Source organism: Crinia signifera, chromosome 6 (assembly GCF_055691185.1).
Source record: "Crinia signifera chromosome 6, ASM5569118v1, whole genome shotgun sequence".
Lineage (NCBI taxonomy): Eukaryota > Metazoa > Chordata > Amphibia > Anura > Myobatrachidae > Crinia > Crinia signifera.
This window is the reverse complement of record NC_139222.1, coordinates 30,419,972-30,443,621: the sequence shown is the minus strand read 5'-3', so window position 1 is coordinate 30,443,621 and position 23,650 is coordinate 30,419,972. Positions and strand designations below refer to the sequence as shown.

At 49.6% G+C, this 23,650-nt stretch overlaps 1 protein-coding gene and 1 long non-coding RNA gene across 2 annotated transcripts in view; one reads left to right on the top strand and one right to left on the bottom strand.

Moving 5' to 3' along the window:
- The window catches only part of LOC146010238 (uncharacterized), a 53,718-nt gene extending 43,148 nt beyond the window's left edge, over nucleotides 1-10,570 (top strand). The window contains exon 2 of the long non-coding RNA XR_014444754.1: nucleotides 9,375-10,570. This is a non-coding gene — a long non-coding RNA (uncharacterized LOC146010238). The remainder of the gene's footprint in view (nucleotides 1-9,374) is intronic.
- A 1,623-nt stretch (nucleotides 10,571-12,193) lies between these two features.
- The window catches only part of LOC146009567 (uncharacterized), a 55,133-nt gene continuing 43,676 nt past the window's right edge, over nucleotides 12,194-23,650 (bottom strand). Inside the window, exon 4 of the mRNA XM_083150014.1 lies at nucleotides 12,194-15,468. Within this exon, the coding sequence (XP_083006140.1) occupies nucleotides 13,801-15,468 (1,668 nt within the window). The 3' untranslated portion in view covers nucleotides 12,194-13,800. The remainder of the gene's footprint in view (nucleotides 15,469-23,650) is intronic.

The following is a 23,650-nucleotide window of genomic DNA, read 5'->3' as shown; positions in this document are numbered from 1 at the left end:
TATCTGTTTAAATTCCGTTCACTTGTAGCTCCCCCCCCCCCCCCCCCCCTTGAAGCCCGGTGTCTCATGACAGAGGGAAGGAGATGCTCTCAGCTGGACACAGGTGGGCTTCGCCGTGCGAGTGGCCCTATTCCAGCAGCCAAGAAGTTGGGAGGTATGTCATTACATTATTAATGTGCTTGTTAATAACCAGCAGGTAGCATACCTCCCAACTTAGGACGTTCAGCAGGCGGGACGCTGCTGCTGCGCGCCAAAATTTTCTTCCGCGAGGCCACGCCCCCATTTTGCCGCTATGGGGGCATGACCCAGAGGCTCTGTGAGCCTCTAGCCATGCCCCCAGCCCCCTGGCTGTGGGAATAGACCGCTGTGCGCATACGAACAGCGTTTATTCCCCGCTGCTTAGCAGCTGACAGGGGGGACTCCCAACAGCCCCCCCACACCGCAGGACACTGCCGCCCGCGGGTGGGACAGCGGGACAGGCCCTGACAATCGGGACTGTTGGGAGGTATGAGGTAGTAGAATTTTGCAAAGCACCCCATTGAGGGGCTGTGTCATGCTCCACCAAAGGGCGTGTCTAGTTCCATATATGGAGAGATCGTGAAAAGAGATTGTGAACGTGGCACCTAGAAGCATGGGTGTGTACTGCTACATATGAGAGGAATCTAGTAAAATGACTTATATCTAAATGTAGATGATCCCCAAAGCAGTTAGTAAGAGCTACTATACTTGGTAAAGTGCTGGGAAATGGTGCTGATGATTCAATGTAAATGTATCTGTCTCTTTCAGGGAGTCTCCTGCAGAATGCAGGAGGGGAGGTAACTATGATGTAACAGTGTAATGTGGGCTAGGTGACATGAGGGAAATTGCTAGACTAATGAGGGAGAGAGGGAGATTGCTGCTATTTCAGGGAGTCTCCTGCAGAATGCAGGACTGGGTAGGCAACTATGATGTAACAGTGTAATGTGGGCTAGGTGATGTGAGGGAGATTGCTATACTAATGAGGGAGAGAGGGAGATTGCTGCTATGTCAGGGAGTCTCCTGCAGAATGCAGGAGGGGAGGTAACTATGATGTAACTGTGTAATGTGGGCTAGGTGACATGAGGGAGATTGCTAGACTAATGAGGGAGAGAGGGAGATTTCTGCTATTTCAGGGAGTCTCCTGCAGAATGCAGGAGGGGAGGTAACTATGATGTAACAGTGTAATGTGGGCTAGGTGACATGAGGGAGATTGCTAGACTAATGAGGGAGAGAGGCAGATTGCTGCTATTTCAGGGAGTCTCCTTAAGAATGCAGGAGGGGAGGTAACTATGATGTAACAGTGTAATGTGGGCTAGGTGACATGAGGGAGATTGCTAGACTAATGAGGGAGAGAGGGAGATTGCTGCTATTTCAGGGAGTCTCCTGCAGAATGCAGGACTGGGTAGGCAACTATGATGTAACAGTGTAATGTGGGCTAGGTGACGTGAGGGAGATTGCTATACTAATGAGGGAGAGAGGGAGATTGCTACTATGTCAGGGAGTCTCCTGCAGAATGCAGGAGGGGAGGTAACTATGATGTAACTGTGTAATGTGGGCTAGGTGACATGAGGGAGATTGCTATACTAATGAGGGAGAGAGGGAGATTTCTGCTATTTCAGGGAGTCTCCTGCAGAATGCAGGAGGGGAGGTAACTATGATGTAACAGTGTAATGTGGGCTAGGTGACATGAGGGAGATTGCTATACTAATGAGGGAGAGAGGGAGATTGCTGCTATGTCAGGGAGTCTCCTGCAGAATGCAGGAGGGGAGGTAACTATGATGTAACTGTGTAATGTGGGCTAGGTGACATGAGGGAGATTGCTAGACTAATGAGGGAGAGAGGGAGATTGCTGCTATTTCAGGGAGTCTCCTGCAGAATGCAGGACTGGGTAGGCAACTATGATGTAACAGTGTAATGTGGGCTAGGTGACGTGAGGGAGATTGCTATACTAATGAGGGAGAGAGGGAGATTGCTACTATGTCAGGGAGTCTCCTGCAGAATGCAGGAGGGGAGGTAACTATGATGTAACTGTGTAATGTGGGCTAGGTGACATGAGGGAGATTGCTATACTAATGAGGGAGAGAGGGAGATTTCTGCTATTTCAGGGAGTCTCCTGCAGAATGCAGGAGGGGAGGTAACTATGATGTAACAGTGTAATGTGGGCAACCAGGGCCTTATCTGTGTGGAATGTGTATTTTCCCCCACGTTTGCACATTTTTGGCCAGTTCCCTCCCACATTACATACTGGAAGGTTTCTGGCCTAAAAACTAAATAACTCTAAAGCTTGTGTGTGCTTGTGATAGAGAACAAAGGGCCCGATTCAAACCTCACGCTGGGCTGTGAGTAGTCAGAGCAGATAAATGCTGCCCCGCCATGCCCCCCCCCCCCCCCCCCCCCCCCCCCCCCCACTGTGCAGTTCATGCCCAAATAGACCGGGTTTAGCTGCGTATAGTCGTTAAACCCTTGAAATGAGCGACCACCATCCGACATTTCGGCTCACCCCCCTTCTGGAGGTTGGGAGTGGACGTTATACTACTACGCTTGTCGGCAGGAACAACTGAATACCTCTGACGAGCGTGAAAAAAATCATTGAATTGAGAGGGTCTGATTCAGACCAGGCTTGCTAGGCAGTGTATAGCGCCTCCAGCCTCCCCGACAAAGGCCCCCACCCGTATCCCTTCAGTAGAATGCGAGGGGATGTGTCTGATCACACTGTATAGACTAGAGCAGGCATTTCCAAACTCTGACCCTCTAGCTGTTGTGAAACTACAAGTCCCATCATGCCCTGCCACAATTTTAGTAGTAGGGGATGCTAAAACTATGGCAAGGCATGCTGGGATGTGTAGTTTCACAACAGCTGGAGGGCCACAGTTTGAAGATGCCTGGTCTAGAGCGTCTCTATCAGACACCATTGGCATTTCAGAGCCAATGTATAGGACTACACAAAGCTTTGTGACCAGTGGTAACAATCTCAGCACTACTGATGTTTTCTTTTAATGTCCCATTCTTAACTGGGTGTGGCTCATAGGACAGACAAGCATTAGCTCAGCCACTGATGGTCGACATGCATGAAGGTTGACATGACTGAAGGCCGACATGCATGAAAGTTGACATGACTGAAGGCCGACAGGGGCACTAGGTTGACATAAGCATTAGGTCGACATGGGGAAGATGACAGTCAAAAGGTTGACATGCGGGTTTTTCACTCTTTTCAACATGGACACTAAAAGAGTGCACCTCGTCCCCTAGCATGACTCACTGCGCTCCCCATGCTTCGGGCTCGGTGCCTTGCTATCCTCGCCACACTATAATATTCTCCCTCCACGCTCTAGTCGGCACATGTCGGCTATAAAAAGTGAAAACCCCATGTCGACCTTTTCACTGGCAACCTTCCCCATGTCAAGCTAATGCTTGTGTCGATAAAAGTGAAAAACCCCATGTCGACCTAATGTCCCTGTCAACTTAACCTATTTTGACCTTCAGTCATATCGACCTTCATGCACGTCGACTTTCAGTGGTCGACCTGGTGACCATATCCCCATAGCTCGAGAAACCACCTGCATTTACCCAGCTCACCAGGTGGTGGCGACGTAGCAGCATGTGCACACTGTAATGGGATTGCTGCAAATCCTTGATCCCATCGGCGCAGTCACCTATCACACTGCAGTATCCGGGTCTCTCATAGATATGATACTTCTATCAGGACAAGGGCAACACAGTTCTCCAGGCGATGTGAGGTGTGTGACAGTTGCATTTTTTAGTTTGCTACGCTTCCCTGGGGTACCTTGTTACCCCTCTTCAGGGGGGATGCAGTAGCTGAGCATCTTGGTGCTGCTACAGATATCCTTAGGGCTATTTTTACACGTTGCGGTTTTCGCCGTGCGGGAATAACCCGCACGGCTATTAACCGTGCCGTGTGTGTAATGTAGAAAGGACAGCAATGTGTCCTTTCATACATTCCGGGGACGGCGCGGCCGCCGGCTAGCAGCCGGATCTTACCACTGCAGCCGACGGCTGCCGTGCGGCGCCCGTCCCGTGCTTCCCGCGCAGTGATGTGTTGAAGGCAATTGGCGCCTTCACACACCACGGTTTCTGCCGCCTTGTGATGCCCGCCCCCATGTGACTAGAGGGGCGGGCTTGCCAAACGTCATCACGGGGAATAATGTTGAAATGTTTTCGGCCGGCCCCCATATGACGAGAGGGGCGGGGCTAGTGATAAAAGAGGCACTGAACTGGTTGAAAACCGCCCCCAATATGCAAAGAGGGGCGGATTTATGGTAAAGCAGACTCCACACAGAAGTGACACTTCTCTTGCTTGACTGCACTGTGTCAACATCTGTGCCCAGGATGGCTGACATATATGTCGATGTTGAAAAAATGATTTGCCTAGTTGAAGCCAGACCAGTGCTGTGGGATAAATCGATAGAAAGCTACAAGGATCGAAATGCCACTCGAAAAGCCTGGCTTGAAATCTGCATGACTCCCCAGTGGTGGAAGTTACGGTTCAGGAGAGCAGGAAGCTGGGCAGTGATAGGGGTGTGTGAGTATACGGGGTACTAAAGAGGGGCTTAGGGGTGCTGCCGTGGATGGATGCCGTGAATTGCGGGAAGGGGGGGTCGCGGGGGGGGGGGGGGGTGTGGGTACCACGAATTGTGGGAGGGGGCGCGGGGGGTTGCAGTGAATCGCGGGAGGGTGGGTCGCGTGGGCGGGGGGTTGCCGCAATGACAGGAGGGGGGATCAGGGGTGGGGCCGCGAATCGCGGGGGGTGTGCTGCAAATCGCGGGAGGGGGGTCGCCGCGAATTGCCCCAAGAAAAAATCAACACAGAAAGGTCAACACATGTAAATGTTGACATAAGTGTGGCACTTCATTGGTGTCCATGTCGACACATGAGAATGAATATGAAAACATTGAAAAAGTGAAAAATAAATCTTGTCAACCTTTTTCATTGTCGACCATAGCCATGTCAGTGTTTTGCATGTGCCATTTAATCGTGGGGATGCCGTGAATGGGGGGGGGGGAGGGAGGGAGGTGCATACCTCCCAACATGACCCTCTCCAGGAGGGACACATTGCTCTGTTTCTGGACTTTCTTCTTAATTTATGGATTACCATCACCTGTGCTTAAACACCTTTCTTATCAATTACCCAGTTTAAAACAGGTGATGACAATCATAAATTAAGCTGGAAGTCCACAACCCAGCGTTACAGCTCCAGACACACTTTGAGTGACAGATGTAGCCAAATATATAAGAGATTAAAGACAAACACAGAGGGGGAAGAGGGGGAGAGCTGTCTCCGGAAACTGGGAACAGGGGGGTCCCTGCGGCGGCAGAGAGGAGGTGGGGGTACCTGTCAGCCTGAGGTCGTAGCTGGAGGGGACGATGTGCACCACCGCTGCTGCAGGACCTGATCCAGAGGGCAATAAAGGGGCCAGCATTAGGTAAACATCAAGGGCAGGGGAAAGGGAATCCAACTCCCCACCCCCTCCCCTGCTGCACTCCCCATTGACACCTCGCATCATTTCCCCTGCAACATCGTATTGTCGATTGCAGCCAGCAAAAATGACTGGGTCATCCTGTCAACATGGGTTGTTTTGTTTGCCGCTCAACATGCAGACAGACTCTGGCCAGTTGGGATCCCAACCGCGGCCAAATGACTGTTGGGATTACAAGTGTCCGAAGCCCATACCACTCGGTTCATTTATCACCGGACTTCTGATACCTCACCCCCTCATGCTGAATGCAGCAGGTCCCAAAGCACAGCCTTCTTCAATGGAAGTCGCCTGTAGTCATTTAAAATGCAGCATCAGCAGCCGCTCTGGCTATTGATACACAAGTACGGATTGGCACAAAAGCCAGTGCAGCATTTGAATTGGCCGGCAGAGTCCTACTTTGAAGAAGGCTGTCTTTGATTCAGTGCACTAAGCGCAGCACAGCAGTGCCATTTGGGGGAGGGGGGCTGGCTCGGGCCGCAGCAGTGGTGCCATAAATCGGGCAACCCTCCTCCCCCTGTATCTGCCGCTGCTCATCTTCCAGCACAGCTCGTGTGCTGACATGAGTGTAAGGCGCCGGGACTGACACGTGTGTAGAACACACATGTACTGCCCATGTGCCCAACTTGGATGCGCTGCTTGGCCTACAGGCCATAAAAGCAATCTTATTTGCTTTAGCGGCATTATGCGTGTACAAGGCCAAAAAAAAACACTCCCCCTCATACGGAGCACCATGCTTTGGAGATGTACTTTAGCAACGCATGGCACACTATTACAGTAAATTACCCCACCATGGCATACTCAATAATAGGGCATAAAATGACACCTGACGACACATGTCAGCACCAAATGAAAATGTTGCAGCCAAATAAGTTTCACACATGGACCAGAGAAAGCATAAATGGAGTAACATCCATGGATGCATCTACTAATCCCTGCGTGACGCCTGAAATCCCTCCCCGTTGTCAAGACGAGAAACTCAAACAACTTCAAACAACAAAGATCAATGCTCTATATGTTTCCAATACATTAGGACGAGCCTGTGTGCTGCTCCATCAGCCGGCTGTCCTCACAGCAATCTGCTTCCAGAAGCACCCGTAAGCAGATTGTGGCGAACCCCGCGGGCTGTTGGAGCAGCACAAAGGCTTGTCCTCCTGAAAGTTGCATACATATATATATATATGTATTTGAAGGTGTTTGAAATGTAGGCCCTGACGACGGGGTAACTTCCAAAACGCTATTTGCCCCCTCCCTTTAAAAGTGTAATTTCCCACCAAAGTCCTGGAGAGACGACCCAGAGGAGGTGCCTGTGTGCACGAAACATGTTGGATGGTAAACAAATGCACATTTCACCTTTAATCCCAAACCCTCAGTGACGCCTTTTTAGCCTGTACCTATACATTAAGGACAGAATAGGTGCAAACAGAGCAGTGGTTAAGGGCCAATGTAATAAGATAAATTGTTTAGTACAATACCTTTTTTCACAACTTACTCTTGTAGTTATGCCTTCGAAAATGTAGGTCGTGGGCAACCTGTTTTTTACCAAAAATGATACCTCTGCCCTAAACCCTGCCTGTCCACATAATGATGCAGAATTGTTCACCTCCAACAAAACAAAAAAACACAATAGAACTCGTAATCAGTTTAATATATTTTTAATTTACTGGATGCAATTTTGGAAACAGTATTGAAATGTGAATATTTGTAATAGGCTTTAACACAATGCACCCATTTAAATTTTAGAGTTTTGCCAAGGCACAGCTCCATTGTCCGTAACAAAGTAATTTGCAAAAATTTGCCTGACATTGTTTGCTGCTAAGCCTCCTCGTGCCCTGACTTCTCGTGGACAATCCTCTAAGCCTGTTATTGTTGTAGTATCCTCAAACTGTACCCCATCTCTTTCACGTACAAAATTATGGAGAATAATGCATGCTTTGACAATTTCCACTGCAAAATCGGGATTAAAATTAATTGCTCGATGGAAAATGCGCCATTTGTTAGTTAAAATGCCAAACGAACATTCAACATATCTACGTGCCCTGCTCAAGCGGTAGTTAAAAATTCGTTTCTCCTCTGATAACTGTGTCCCCCCATAAGGTCGTAGTAGGTGCTTATGAAGTGCAAATGCTTCATCCCCTACTAAGACATATGGGACTTTTGGACTTTGGGTTCCCGGTAGGCATTTCTCCTCTGGCAGTTGATGTGTGTTAGTAGCAATTGTCCTCCACAATTCTGTTCGTTTCCAAATAGCAGAGTCACAGTCTTTACCAAAACTACCTATATTCACATGTACAAAGCGGTATTTGGAGTCGGCAATAGCCATTAACACTACAGAGTAGTAATCTTTGTAATTGAAGTACATTGATCCGCTTCTGGTTGGACATATTAGTCGAATATGTTTTCCATCTATTGCACCTATGCAATTTGGGAAGTTTGCATTCTTTTCAAAATCCACAGCAATTAATTCCCACTGTTGTTTGGTAGGTGTTGGTAGACATTGTGGCTGCATGACGGTCCAAATCGCCATACAAACTTCTTTGACGATCAGACTTGCAGTTGATATCCCAATACGGAATGTATAGTCATAGGCGTGCACAAGGGGGGTGCCGGGGGTGCACAGGCACCTCCTAATCATAGCTGAGGGCTGGGGCTTTCCAACGAGCCCAGCCCCGTGTCTCTAGCCCCCTGGGAACCGGAGATACTGCCAGGCAAAGCTGGAACGTTTTCCCTATAGGATAACATGGGACCCGCTAATTCTGACCCCCACCCAGTTCAATGGCTGCCAGTTCCCCCTTCGGCATCACTGAAGCTCGAGGTTGATTTCAGTCGAACCCAAATCGCTGGGCCTTCAATCTGATACCAGGCGGATCCATATGGATTATTTGATTCCAGGGATATTGAGGTTAAACCGTTTTTTTTTTTTTGTGTGTGTGTGTGTGCGGGCGGGCATTTGACCCTGGGCACTTGGGGTACAAGTGTCCCGTGCCCGCCACAGCCTCCTTCCCTTTTGAGCGGCTGACCAGATGCTGCCTGCCGCTGACAGGTAAAGTAGCTTCAGTGTGCGGCGTGCAGCATCCGGCCAGCGGCTCAAAAGGGAAGGAGGCTGCGGCTCCGGTGGGCATCTTATAAGAAGAGTGCACAGCGCTACCCGGAAGTGCGGATTCACGGGAGCGCTGGTGTGCAATGCGCACCCCCAGCAATGAGCATGAAACTCCCCTTGTCAACGAGCATTTAACCACCCCCTTCCCAGGAAGCATGTGACTCCTGGCAAAGAACATTTCACATCCCCCCCCCATGGCATAATCTGTAATGGCCATCACAGTCTGAGGCGTAACGTGTAATGGGCATCATGGTGTGAGGCGTAACATGTGATGGGAATTACACGTACAACGTGTAATGGGCATTATGGAATGTGGTATACTATGTAATGGCTGTGTGATGTGTAATATGCATGTAAGTATGTGTTAATTTTTGGCGCGCGCCTTCGACGTGCACAGTCCCTATTGTCCCTGTTTTAATAATATTTTTTTAAGCCCTAACATAATGTGTAATGGGCATTACGGTGTGTGGCATGTGTGATGGGCATTATTGTGCGTGACATTATGTCTAGTGTGTTTCATTATGTGTAATAATAGGAGATGATGAACACGCCCAGTAGATAGTGATGGACACGCCCCCTCCAATGGTGCACCCCCTAATAAAACGGGCTGCGCACGCCTATGTGTATAGTGTAGATCAGTAAAAGTGCAACCACTTGCTAAATACCTGTAAGATATAATGCAAACATTAGAGTTTAAATGGTTTCGAATTTCATCTACATAACATAATACTAACCAACACAAATTTATGGTCACATTGTTTTAGGTAAAGAGATAATTCGGCGATGGACGAATGTCCGTGATTCTTTTACCAAAAGTCTAAAAAAAAGAGAAGAATCAAAAAGATCGGGAGCAGGGGCATGCAAATCCAAAAAATATGTCTTCTTTGACCAACTGCACTTCCTACGCAAATTGTACATTAGTCGGGACACAGCCGAAAATGTCGCGCAGGCTGAAATTGAGGAAATGCAAGGCAGCGATGAAATACCAGAGAACATCATTCATGAAAATCTGCAAGGGGATACTGGCCAAAATCCCCCAACTACATCAGAGTGTACAACAACACCTCCTGAAACGCCATCAAGGAGTGGCAGACAAATTGGCTTCCGGCCACCAGCAAGACGTCGAAAGGCAGATGACGTTGATGCGCAAATATTGAAAGCCTTGCAAGCTGAGGCACCAAACCGCCATTCCTCCTTTTTCAAGGGGATCCTGCCTGCATTAGATAGGTTCGACGAGGATGAAACCCTTCAGTTTCAAATGGGGGTGCTGCAAATTGTGGCAAACATCAACCAACAAAAAAAAAACAAATTGCAGCCTCCAACGGTTCAATATCCATACTATCCGGCACAACAAACGGTTGCTCAATCTTTGCCAATGGGGCCAGGGTTTCCGATAGGTCAAGGAATGGCAATGGGCCAAGGTATGCCCCAACATCAAAACTTTCCCCACATTTCAATCCCACAAGCCCAACCACTTTGTACCTCCCAATTATATCCCACTTTGACATCCCAAAATACTTCCCCAGCACTAATGGCTTCCCAGTATAGTACAATTGATTTACCAACATTAGAGACATTGTAAATATAAATGTCCTCCATTCTTTTTTTCAGATGAAAACCGTATTTCGTTAAGTTTATGACCTAGATTTTGCTTTATTTACAGGGGATACATTCATTGCATCAACAAGCATTGGGTCCACACCATTTCGACAACTAGCAGAAAGGGCGACGTGGGGCCAGGTTAACATGGGTGTGGGACAACACAAACATCCATGTCAACCTCTGCCTGCGTCGACCTTTCTGCTTGGTGAGGTAATGGTGTCAACCCAATGCTTGGCAAACGTTGTCTTGTTGACCCACAGAAGCATACCCTGATTGTAACAGCTGTGAAATCAGTATATTGCAAAATATGTACATTTAAAGGCAAGTTGTTAAAAAAATAAAAACATTAGAGATGCAACCATCGTCCATTTACTTACCTCAGCGTGACTGCTAACATTTGAACTGGTGGTATACAATTTCGCATTTTAGTGTTCTCATGCCGAATATAGTGTTCCAGCCGCATGTGTAATTCATCAAACGAAGACAAGGACATACGAAAGTAATTGAAAAATTTAATCTCATCTGCACGTAGCTGTTGAAATAGTGTGCAGAATAAATCCATCTCGTCTCTTCTTAAGTTTATTGGGTGGACCCAAAAAATACGTTTTCTCTTCATGGCTTGGCGGCGCCGATGTAAGAGCCACATTGCAAGTATACGTTTGCGGTTCATGTTGCTCGGTTAGCCAGAAAGTGAGAAATGCTGCAGCATTTCCACCATCCAGCTATAAGTGCACAATTTATCCGGCAAAAAACCGGACCATGTGAAAGGTTCTGCCATCCGGCTAAAAACCGGACAAACTTTGTCCGGCTTTTTGCCGTCCGGTCAAAACCGGACAGTGTGAAACAGCCCTTACAGTATATGCCTATTAAGGGTGGGTATTGTGGTTCGCAGCCCGACCGACTACAGGGGCTCCCAGTAATGCCGCCATTGGAGACCCTGTGCTGGGTGTGCAAGAAGGGTGCACCCGGCTCTCATCCTCCCCGCCACTGGAGATCTGCCGGGTATCACTGCTGGAGCTCAGCCGGGCATCACTGCTCTGTTCCTGCATCCCCAGTCCCTGTCCCTGCATCCCCGGTCCATGCATCCCCCCCCAGTCCCTGTGTCATCCCTGGCCCTGCGACAGATCAGTGTTCAGGTCCGGGCAGCGATGCGTGATGTTAGGGAACGTGTTTGTGTGAATGTCTATGAGTTTCATGAAACAACTTGCACCCAATTGATTAGCAGATTTGAAAGAAAAAACTTCCATGCATTAGGGAGGCAACAAAATCAGGATTTGGGACAATAATCTTAGATCAAACCGCCAATTTCTTATGATTTTCACGCTGTGTAATGTTCTCAAACTGGCAGCAGCGGGGGGTGGCCGTCTGACCAGGGCCACCGACAGGGGGGTGCCGTGGGTACAGCTGTCCCGGGCCCCGTCCTCTGGAGGGGCCCGGGCAGCTGCCCACAGTGGCACGGCACACGCCCCCCCCCCTGCACCCACACAATGCATCCCCCACCCGGCGCCCCCCAGCAAGGCACACACAATACACAGTGCAGCCTGCAGAGCACCGAGCCTAGTATACAGAGGGGCTCAGTGCTCTGCAGGCTGCACTGTGCAGTGAGTGCTCCGAGTCCCGACCGTGAAGGAGGAAGAAGACGCCGCTGCTGGAGGGAGATGTTGCGCCGCCGCTGCAAGTAAGTAATAGTAATTGGAGGGGTAGGGGGAGGCGGGGTGCCGACACGGGGGGGGGGGGGTCGCTTGGGGGCCCAAGCTGAAGGTCAGTCCCGGGCCCCAACATCACTAGTGGCGGCCCTGAGTCTGACGGTGGAGGAGGCAGAAAGTAGACCTCCTAAAGACGCAGAAGTCCTGGGAGGTGGCGGCCTTTTAAGCTCTTTTGCACCCCCAGGTGAAGGCACCGCATTGTATGGCAGAAACAATTGATATGAATGAAGTGTCCTTGAAGATTCATTATTCCAAGTAGTGTAGCAAACACGGAGCATAGGATAAGATTTATTGCATGACACATTATGAATGTTACAGACCTATATACCTTAAACATTTGCATTACAGAGTCATCATAAACCAATCACATTAACTGACCACTCATATACACGGACCAATCAAATTCATAATTAGAATATATTATACACCCTTTTTTTTTTTTTTTTTTTACAATTTTTTTTTTGAAACACCAAAGTATTGTCATCCTGTCAATCATCATATTCAAACACAGGTTGTACATTAAACCACAGTTAAAATTCAAAATGACAATACTGCGGTAATTCTACATATATTTTTGAAAAAGGCAAAAACAAAAAGTCACAATGTATGTTTCGGAGCGAGAGGGAGGGGGCACGAACCCTATAGCTCCAAAAACAATGATAGGAATCGGCTATTGCAGAGTGGCAGCGGAGGCACTAGGCTGAAGGCATCATCCCCTCTTGGAATTGTCTAGGGGGAGAAAAATAAGCTTTGTGGAATATAGGGCCTTATTCTGGTTCACTCTTTCTGACAAAATCTTTCTTAAAACATGTGCACTGCAGGGGGGGCAGATGTTACTTGTGCAGAGAGAATTAGATTTGGGTGGGGTTTTACTTCAAAGTGAGATCTATATTGCAGTGTAAAAATAATGCAGCCAGTATTTACCCTGCACAGAAACAAAAACAACTCACCCAAATCTAATTCTCTCTGCACATTTTACATCTGCCCCCCTGCAGTGCACATGGTTTTGTCCATTTGAGAAGGCATTTGCCTTTGCAAGTGAACCAGAATAACCCCCAAAATTGTTTTAGATAAGTCTTTACAAGATAAGGTCGGGACAACACGCATCCAACCGTATCATGTTTCAATTGAGGTCTTAAAAAGGAGTAATGGATCGATATTGCACGTTTCGCTAGAGGTTCAGTACCCAGAAGCGAGTCTAAAGTGTTGTCCAAATCCTCCTCTGAGAAGTCTCTAAATGACTCAAATATTTAAAAAAAGGTGGGGGGCTAAAGGTACTCGCAGGCCTTTAAATGCCACACATGCTGGTACATGTGGTTCTCCCAAGTACCAGCATGTGGTGCAGGCTTGCTGGGACCTGTAGTCCCACTGTAAAGGACAATATTACTTTTTTAAACCAGCTATCAATCCCGTTTGTTAAATACGGGGGACCCCAACTCATTTTGTCCCCCATATTTTGGGAACCATGACTGGCTCAAGAGCCCATCACTGGTTCCTAAAATATGGGGGACCTCTACTTATTTTGCCCCCATATTCTGGAAACCATGGCCTGCTCAAGAGCCAGGTGCTGATCCCTAAAATACAGGGGACGCCCCACTCACTTTGTCCCCTGAATTTTGGGGACACATGAACCTTTTGATAACGAGCAAACATTGCTGATAATCACACAAAAAAATTGGCCAGTGATTGATAAAAGTTTTTGAATTTGATTAATGTTGCTCTTGCCAATCGGCCCCCAACTGTCATGTGTTCACTTCGGTTGTGTCTTCGAAAAATGACAGTTGGGGGGCAATTTCACTCGAGTGGACCATTTATCATACAAGTTTTATCACTCAGAATTCGTTATAAACCGCTTCTCACATCCTGGAAATGCAAAATGGCTTCACTCCCGTGTGTGAATTTTCTGATGCCTGCCAAGATTTGTTCTACGCTTGAAGGATTTGCCACAGTCGGAACAGGTGAACGGTCTCTCTCCTGTGTGAGACATCTGATGTAGAACAAGCTCACAGTTGTTAATAAATGCTTTCCCGCACTCCGAGCACACAAATGGCTTCTCCCCGGTGTGCACTTTAATGTGAGTGGAAAGATCCCCGCGGGCACAGAAACGTTTTCCGCACTCGGAGCATGAGAACGGCTTCTCTCCAGTGTGACGCCTCAGGTGAACCACCAGCTTTGCCGCGTCTTTGAAACTTGTACCACATTCCGGACAGGGAAAAGGTCTCTCTCCTGTGTGGAATCTCACGTGATACTTCAGCTCAGCTTTTACGTAAAAACATTTCCCACACTCCGGACACTCAAACGGTTTTATTCCGCCAATGTGAACCCTCTGCTCGTGTGAAACGAGGCCTGCTTTCTGTGTGAAGCCTTTACCACACTCTGTACACACAAATGGCTTCTCTCCAGTGTGTATTTTCTGATGTTTCTTTAGAAGACATTTCTGCTTAAAATGTTTGTCGCACTCAGTACACGCAAATGTCTTATCATGGCTCCTCCTGTGCTGGTCGAGGTCAGACGCGTTCTGGAAATAGTCACCACACTTGGGGCATGTATTGGATTTCTGCCCTGTGTGCACTTTTAGGTGCCTGGCGAGATGAACTTTGGCAGGAAAACGCATTGAACATTCGCTGCAGGCAAACGGTTTTTCTCCCGTGTGGGATTTCTGATGGAAGCGGAGACTGGCTCCGTTAGCAAAAGCTTTGCCGCACTCAGAGCACTTGTATGGCTTCTCCCCCGTGTGCATCCGCTTATGGCTGCTGAGATGTGTACTATTAGAGAAACGTTTTCCACATTCGGGACACTCAAAGTTCTTCTCTCCCGTGTGCACCATCTGGTGCCTTCTCAGCTGGTATTTGGTAGGGAAACCTTTACCACACTCAGAACACGGAAAGGGGTTTGCACCGGTGTGGGAAGCTGTGTGTATACGACGCATTGTGCTGCTAGTGAATCCTTTCCCACATTCAGGACATTTATACGGTTTCTCTCCTGTGTGCGTTCTCATGTGGGCTTTAAGATTGGATTTAAAGGGAAACCTTTTCCCGCACTCTGAGCACGGATGCGGCTTCTCCCCGGTGTGCGTATGGTGATGTGACTGGAGATGCTGCTTCTGCACAAAACATTTCCCACATTCTTTGCATTCATATGGTTTCTCCCCTGTGTGCACTCTCTGGTGTATCAGTAGGTGGGATGAACAACGGAAATGTTTTCCACATTCCGGACAGGAGTGCTCACCCTTCCCTTTCTGCTTAGACTTATTGTCCTCCAGGCCGGAGCCAGCCTGGGAGCTCTCCTCAGACTCAGAGCTATACGTAGGCTCAGTAGTGCAGGCTTGCTTTTGAACCTTTTTAGCTGAGCCTTTATTGTTAGGAGTCACAGACGTGGCCTCCTGTGGGTCCTGCACGCCCGCTGTTTCCGTGATGCCCTTGTTATGGTCACCCAGGCTGGCTTTTCTGACATTGCCACGTTTCTTGGACATTCTGCCGCACTCCTGATAATCCTGCCCGCTGCGATCTCCCACAGAATACACCACAGGACGATCCGTGTGATTATGTTCCTGTTGGGAGATATTACAAAAGAATAAATGGAGAAATACTATTTGTCATATGTATACAAAATGGCGTCTTTTATGAATACCTCCCAACCGTCCCGCTTATCGTGGGAACATCCCTTTTTTGGGATGTTCCTGCGTCCCTCTCGTGGCCGGCAGTGTCCCGCGCCGGGGGGGGGGGGGGGGGGAGGGGGGGTTGTTATTGGGAGTCCCCCCCCCCCTGTCGACCATGAATAGACTCTGTGTGCATGCGCACAGCATCTATTCTTGCATCCAAACGGGCTGGGGGCATAGGCAGCAGCTCACCGAGCGTTGAAAAAGGTTGGCGTGGCCTTGCGCAAAAAAAAAATCAATGCACAAGCTGTCCCGCCTCCCTGCCGAAGAATGTTTGCTCAGACAACTGTTATGGGTCTAGGCAGAACGTATTGCCGGATGGCTATACTGTGCATTCCACCCCCATCCCCCACAATGTGCATATCACCCACACACTGTACATCCTAACTCCCCCCCCCCCCACACTGTGCATACCACACCCATCCCAGACACTGTGCATACCACCCCCTTCCCCCACACTGTGCATACCACACCCATCCCAGACACTGTGCATACCACCCCCATCCCCCACACTGTGCATACCACACCCATCCCAGACACTGTGCATACCACCCCCATCCCCCACACTGTGCATACCACACCCATCCCAGACACTGTGCATACCACCCCCATCCCCCACACTGTGCATACCACACCCATCCCAGACACTGTGCATACCACCCCCATCCCCCACACTGTGCATACCACACCCATCCCAGACACTGTGCATACCACCCCCATCCCCCACACTGTGCATACCACACCCATCCCAGACACTGTGCATACCACCCCATCCCCCACACTGTGCATACCACACCCATCCCATAGACTGTGCATACCACCCCCATCCCCCACACTGTGCATACCACCCCCATCCCCCACACTGTGCATACCACCCCCATCCCCCACACAGTGCATACCACACCCATCCCAGACACTGTGCATACCACCCCCATCCCCCACACTGTGCATACCACACCCATCCCAGACACTGTGCATACCACCCCCATCCCCCACACTGTGCATACCACCCCCATCCCCCACACTGTGCATACCACCCCCATTTATTTATTTTTTATTTATTTACAGTTTCTTATATAGCGAGGCAGATTCCGTTGCGCTTTACAATAGTAGACAGTGATAAAACAAACTGGGTAACAACAGACAGACTTGGAGACAGGAGAGCCCTGCTGCAAGCTTACAATCTATAGGGACATAGGAGGGAAACACAAGGACAGGCATCAGTAATAGCATAGCAGTCCCACCAAGTTGCAAGGAAAGCTATATAATACATAAGTGCCTCAGAGGGTTATACGTGTGGAACTTAAATATGATAGTCTTGCCTGAAGAGGTGAGTTTTCAGGGAACACTTGAAAGATGGGGGATATTTTGTTATAAGTAGAGAGATATATACTGGTGCAGTATGGTTAATAGCTTTATATGCGAGTAGAAGTGTTTTATATTGATTACGGCAGGGGTTCCCAATCTTTTTAGAATCACGGCACCCTAGAGTACCAGAATTTTTCCAGGGCACCCCTAGGCCCAAAAATATATATATATATATATATATATATATATATATATATATATATAAAATGAAGTAGATTGTGTTTATATGTGAATCTTAGGTTCAATTATGTGGTAAAGGGCAGGATTTGCTTCTGATTGTACACATATTTATGATTGGCAGCCACCAGCACTGGTTTTGTCCATAAATAATTGATCATAAATAATTTGAATGGTCCTGGACGACCAACCCGAGGCACCCCTGCAAGTGTCCCGAGGCACCCCAGGGAGCCGCGGCACACAGTTTGGGAACCACTGGATTACGGTAAGATACAGGTAACCAATGGAGGGACTGGCAGAGCGGATCAGCAGACAATGAGCGTCTTGCAAGGAAGATCAGCCTCGCAGCAGCATTTAAAATGGATTTCAGTGTTGAGAGTCTGTTCTTGGGAAGACCAGTTAGGAGACTATTGCAATAATCAATGCGGGATATAATGAGTGCATGGATAAGAGTTTTAGTAGTGTCTTGTGTGAGATACGGTCATATTTTGGATACTGTATGTTTTTTAGATGCATGTAACATGATTTGGAGAAAGATTGAATGTGGGGAAGGAAAGACAGTTCAGAGTCGAGGATGACTCCAGGGCAACGAGCTTGCGGGGTAGGGTAGATTGTCGAGTTGTCAACAGTTATGGAGATATCAGGATGGTAACTTTTCTTAGTTGGCGATAAGACATCCAAGATGAGATGGCAGAGAGACATTCAGAGACTCGGCCCAAAACCACTGGTGACAACTCTGAGGTTGATAAATAGATATGAGTATCATCCACATATAAGTGATACTGAAATCCGAAAGAGCTGATTAGTTTGCCAAGAGATGAGGTATAGATTGAGAACAGCAGAGGACCTAAGACTGAGCTGTGCGGAACTCTGACTGACAGAGGTAGTGAAGAGAAAGTAGAGTCAGAGAAGCGAACACTGAAAGAGCGATCAGATAGATAAGATGTGAACCAGGAAAGGGCTGTATTATTAAGACCTAGGGAGTGTAGTGTTTGCAAGAGAAGAGTGTGATCCACAGTGCAGCGGAAAGATCTAGAAGAATAAGTAGTGAGTAATGGCCTTTAGACTTAGCAGTTGCCAGATCATTCATCACTTTAACCAGTGCTGTCTCAGTGGAGTGCTGGGAACGAAAGCCTGACTGAAGTGGGTCTAATAGGGTGTGAGAGTTAAGAAAGTGTGTGAGGCGAGAGTAGACAAGTCTCACCAGTAGCTTGGGGAGGCAAGGGATCTGAGAGATAGGATGGTAGGTAGAGAGAGTTAGGGTCAGAATTGTGTTTTTCAGAATGGGAGTAATCACTGCATGTTTGAACAGAAAATTAAAAGTACCAGTAGCAAGAGAGAGATTGCAGATTTTAGTTAAGGTTGGAATAAGCACAGGAGATAGAGTTTTAAGGACTTGTGCAGGTAAAGGATCGAGAGGAGAGGTAGTAGAGTAGGAGGATAAGAAGAGTGCGGATACTTCCTTTTCATTTGTGGGCTCCAATGAAGAGAAAGTGCCAGATGGTCCAGCAGGGGAAAAAAGTGGGTTAGAGGTTGTGGAAGAGCATACCATTTCATCTCAGATGTTATCAATCTTGTCCTTAAAGTAGGAGACAAGTTCTTGTGCACTGATGGTAGCTGGTGGGGAAGGAGGGGGAGGGTAAAGAAAAGACTTAAGGGGCGCATTTATCATTGGAATGCAATGCTGGGGCGGTGACATCGCCCGACATCGCATTGCGGTACCCTGCAATACCGCCAGGATGTATCATCTGGCAGGCGCAGGGACAGGGCTCCGAAAGGAGCCCCTCCCTGCGATGCCTGGAGCCGGAAGCCGGGAGGTCAGCACATGCGCGGTTATGCGCTGACCCCCGCCGGCCCCTCTTACCGCACTGCCCTGCTCGGGCAGTGAGAAGTGTAGCCATAGGCTACAATGGGCTATTGCCATCCCAGATTGGCGATAGCCCAGGGCTGCGATGCCGGGCTGCCCGATGTTGATACATCGGGCAGCTTCACATCCCCCATACAAACCTATGGGGGATGCGGCCGGCGGCGGTGCAGGGGGGATCGGAGATCCCTGCTGCGGTCCCCCTTTGATACATTTTGGTGAAACTTAATATTTGCGGTTAACCCCCGAAAACGGGTGTGTCCAAAGCATTGCAGTAGGAGTGGTAGCTAGTCTTATATGTGAGGAAATCAGTCATATTACGATATTTGCGCCATTGGTGTTCAATTTTACGTGACTGATTTCGTAGTTGTCTTGTTGCATTGGAGTGCCACGGTTGGCAGCTAAGCCTACGTGGGGTATAATGGGTAGCTGGAGCCACTTCATCAAGGGCTGTTGTCTGGTAGAGGTAGCATTAGTATTTCTGCATGTTAAGCCCTGTACACACGGGGCGATATATCGCTCATGCTGAGCGATATATCGCTCAGTGTCCAGTTTGCATCAGCGACCAGAGATGGGCACTGATGAAAAAGAAACTGCCGGGAGAGCCCGGCAGTGTAAATCAGCTGGTCACTATGGGCAGAAAACGGGAGCGCGCACCTGGCGATTTATCGCCAGTGCACACTCCCATCGCTGGCAATATGGTCGCTCAGCAACCATATTGCCAGCGATATTTGCTATGTACGCACCATTATAGTAGGCTTGCATGATTTCAGTGTCAGTGAGCTTGGGGTAATAGAGGAGAGGGTAATGAGATTGTGATCAGAGAGAGAAGGGAGTCAAATCAGAGACTGAGCACAGCCTGGTGAAAACAAGGTCAAGGCAGTGGCTTTCCTCATGAGTAGAGGAGTCAGACCACTGGGAGAGGCCGAGAGAAGAGGTTACAAAAAGGAGTTTGGAAGCCTGCAGAGATTGTGGACTGTCAATATCAATATTGAAGTCACCCAGGATGATAATGGAAATGTCAGATGATAAGAAGTGGGGGAGCCATGCAGAGAAATCTTCCAGAAATTGAGGTTTGTGAAGCCCAGGTGGGCGATAGATAGCAGCAACACGCAGAGAGAAAGGGGAAAAAATCCTAATAGAATGTACTTCAAATAATGTAAATGTGAGTGAAGGAACTGGTGGTAGAACGAAGTATTGGGACAGTAATATACCTACCCCACCTCCTTTGCAGTTACCAGGCCTGGAAGTATGAGTGAAGGGGAAACCACCATGTGACAGTGCATCCCTCACACTGTGCATATCACCCCCATCCCAGACACTGTGCATACCACCCTCATCCCAGACACTGTGTATACCACCCTCATCCCAGACACTGTGTATACCACCCTCATCCCCCACACTGTGCATACCACCCCCATTCCCCACACTGTGCATACCACCCTCATCCCCCACACTGTGCATACCACCCCCATCCCCCACACAGTGCATACCATCCCCATCCCAGACACACTGTACATCCTAGTTACCATCCCCCACACTGTGCATACCACCCCCATCCCCCACACTGTGCATACCACCCCCATCCCCCACACAGTGCATACCACCCCCATCCCCCACACTGTGCATACCACCCCCATCCCCCACACTGTGCATACCACCCTCATCCCCCACACTGTGCATACCACCCCCATCCCCCACACAGTGCATACCACCCCCATCCCCCACACATTGCATACCACCCCCATCCCCCACACAGTGCATACCACCACCATCCCCCACACAGTGCATACCACCCCCATCCCCCACACTGTGCATACCACCCCCATCCCCCACACTGTGCATACCACCCCCATCCCCCACACAGTGCATACCACCCCCATCCCCCACACAGTGCATACCACCCCCATCCCCCACACAGTGCATACCACCCCCATCCCCCACACTGTGCATACCACCCCCATCCCCCACACAGTGCATACCATCCCCATCCCAGACACACTGTACATCCTAGTTACCATCCCCCACACTGTGCATACCACCCCCATCCCCCACACAGTGCATACCACCCCCATCCCCCACACTGTGCATACCACCCCCATCCCCCACACTGTGCATACCACCCCCATCCCCCACACAGTGCATACCACCCCCATCCCCCACACAGTGCATACCACCCCCATCCCCCACACTGTGCATAACACCCCCATCCCCCACACAGTGCATAACACCCCCATCCCCCACACAGTGCATACCACCCCCATCCCCCACACAGTGCATACCACCCCCATCCCCCACACATTGCATACCACCCCCATCCCCCACACAGTGCATACCACCACCATCCCCCACACAGTGCATACCACCCCCATCCCCCACACTGTGCATACCACCCCCATCCCCCACACTGTGCATACCACCCCCATCCCCCACACAGTGCATACCACCCCCATCCCCCACACAGTGCATACCACCCCCATCCCCCACACTGTGCATACCACCCCCATCCCCCACACTGTGCATACCACCCCCATCCCCCACACTGTGCATACCACCCTCATCCCAGACACTGTGCATACCACCCTCATCCCCCACAGTGCATACAACCCCCATCCCCCACACTGTGCATACCACCCCCATCCCCCACACTGTGCATACCACCCCCATCCCAGACACTGTGCATACCACCCCCATCCCCCACACTGTGCATACCACCCTCATCCCCCACACTGTGCATACCACCCCCATCCCCCACACAGTGCATACCATCCCCATCCCAAACACACTGTACATCCTAGTTACCATCCCCCACACTGTGCATACCACCCCCATCCCCCACACTGTGCATACCACCCCCATCCCCCACACTGTGCATACCACCCCCATCCCCCACACAGTGCATACCACCCCCATCCCCCACACAGTGCATACCACCCCCATCCCCCACACAGTGCATACCACCCCCATCCCCCACACTGTGCATACCACCCCCATCCCCCACACAGTGCATACCATCCCCATCCCAGACACACTGTACATCCTAGTTACCATCCCCCACACTGTGCATACCACCCCCATCCCCCACACTGTGCATACCACCCCCATCCCCCACACTGTGCATACCACCCCCATCCCCCACACTGTGCATACCACCCCCATCCCCCACACAGTGCATACCACCCCCATCCCCCACACAGTGCATACCACCCCCATCCCCCACACAGTGCATACCACCCCCATCCCCCACACAGTGCATACCACCCCCATCCCCCACACAGTGCATACCACCCCCATCCCCCACACAGTGAATACCACCCCCATCCCCCACACAGTGCATACCACCCCCATCCCCCACACAGTGCATACCACCCCATCCCCTACACTGTGCATACCACCCCCATCCCCCACACTGTGCATACCACCCCCATCCCCCACACAGTGCATACCACCCCCATCCCCCACACAGTGCATACCACCCCCATCCCCCACACTGTGCATACCACCCCCATCCCCCACACAGTGCATACCACCCCCATCCCCCACACTGTGCATACCACCCCCATCCCCCACACAGTGCATACCACCCCCATCCCCCACACAGTGCATACCACCCCCATCCCCCACACAGTGCATACCACCCCCATCCCCCACACAGTGCATACCACCCCCATCCCCCACACAGTGCATACCACCCCCATCTCACACTGTGGTGTGGTCCATAATGGGAAAGGCCAACATGAGTTTTTCCCTTTTTTTGTGCCGAATGTAGATGGACAATGGATTAGTATATACCACGTCCCCTCGCACGGCTCGCTGCACTCTGCACACTATTATATTCTCCCTCCACGCCCTAGTGGATGGTAGGGTATGAAATACCTAATGCTTGTGCCAACCTTTCTGATCCTGTCAACCTATTTCATATGTCAATCTAAGCCCAGTTGACCTGTAATGGTTGACCTAATATAAGTTGACCTTCATATTGTTGACCCAGCGACCAGATCCCGTTAACACTTTGGGCAAAATTTACAAAGCTCCAAACAACCCAACATTTAAAAGACTGAAGTAGGGATCTGCTGCGGCAAAGGTGCGGCCGTCCCAAAAAGGGGGCGGAGCTACCGGGAGGGCGGACGTGGCTTTGGGTAGAGGGAGTGTGACCAAGAACCACGACTCCCGTTTATGTCATGTTCAGGAGTATGCCCAAATGATTGGGTTCCCCCCTATATTTCAGAAACTAGCACCGGGCTCTTGGATCAGTCCAAGTTACAAAACCACGGGGGACAATATAACTCCCCCCGCCCCTATTTTTATAACCAGCACTGGGTTCCAACAGACACTTTTTTTGTATAAGGTCACAAAGCATCGTTCTGTGGCTGGTCAGCCCTGGATGGGTCCCTGGGGGAGTGGGGATCCCCCCAAAAAATGGGGCCCTCCCCAAGGCCACCGTTGGCCAGAGCTGAAGCCTATTATCAATATCCCACTTACCTTTGATGCCGACAGAAAGGTAAGAGTACTGGGGATGCGGTCGATAGCTGGACAATAAAAAGGTCGACATGCAATAAGTCAACATGGGTAAAGTCGACATGAAAATGGTTGACGTCAGTTTTCTTGGTTTAAAAAAAAAAAAAAGGTGGTTTTCTATGTCCAAGTCCAAGTGGACATAGAGGG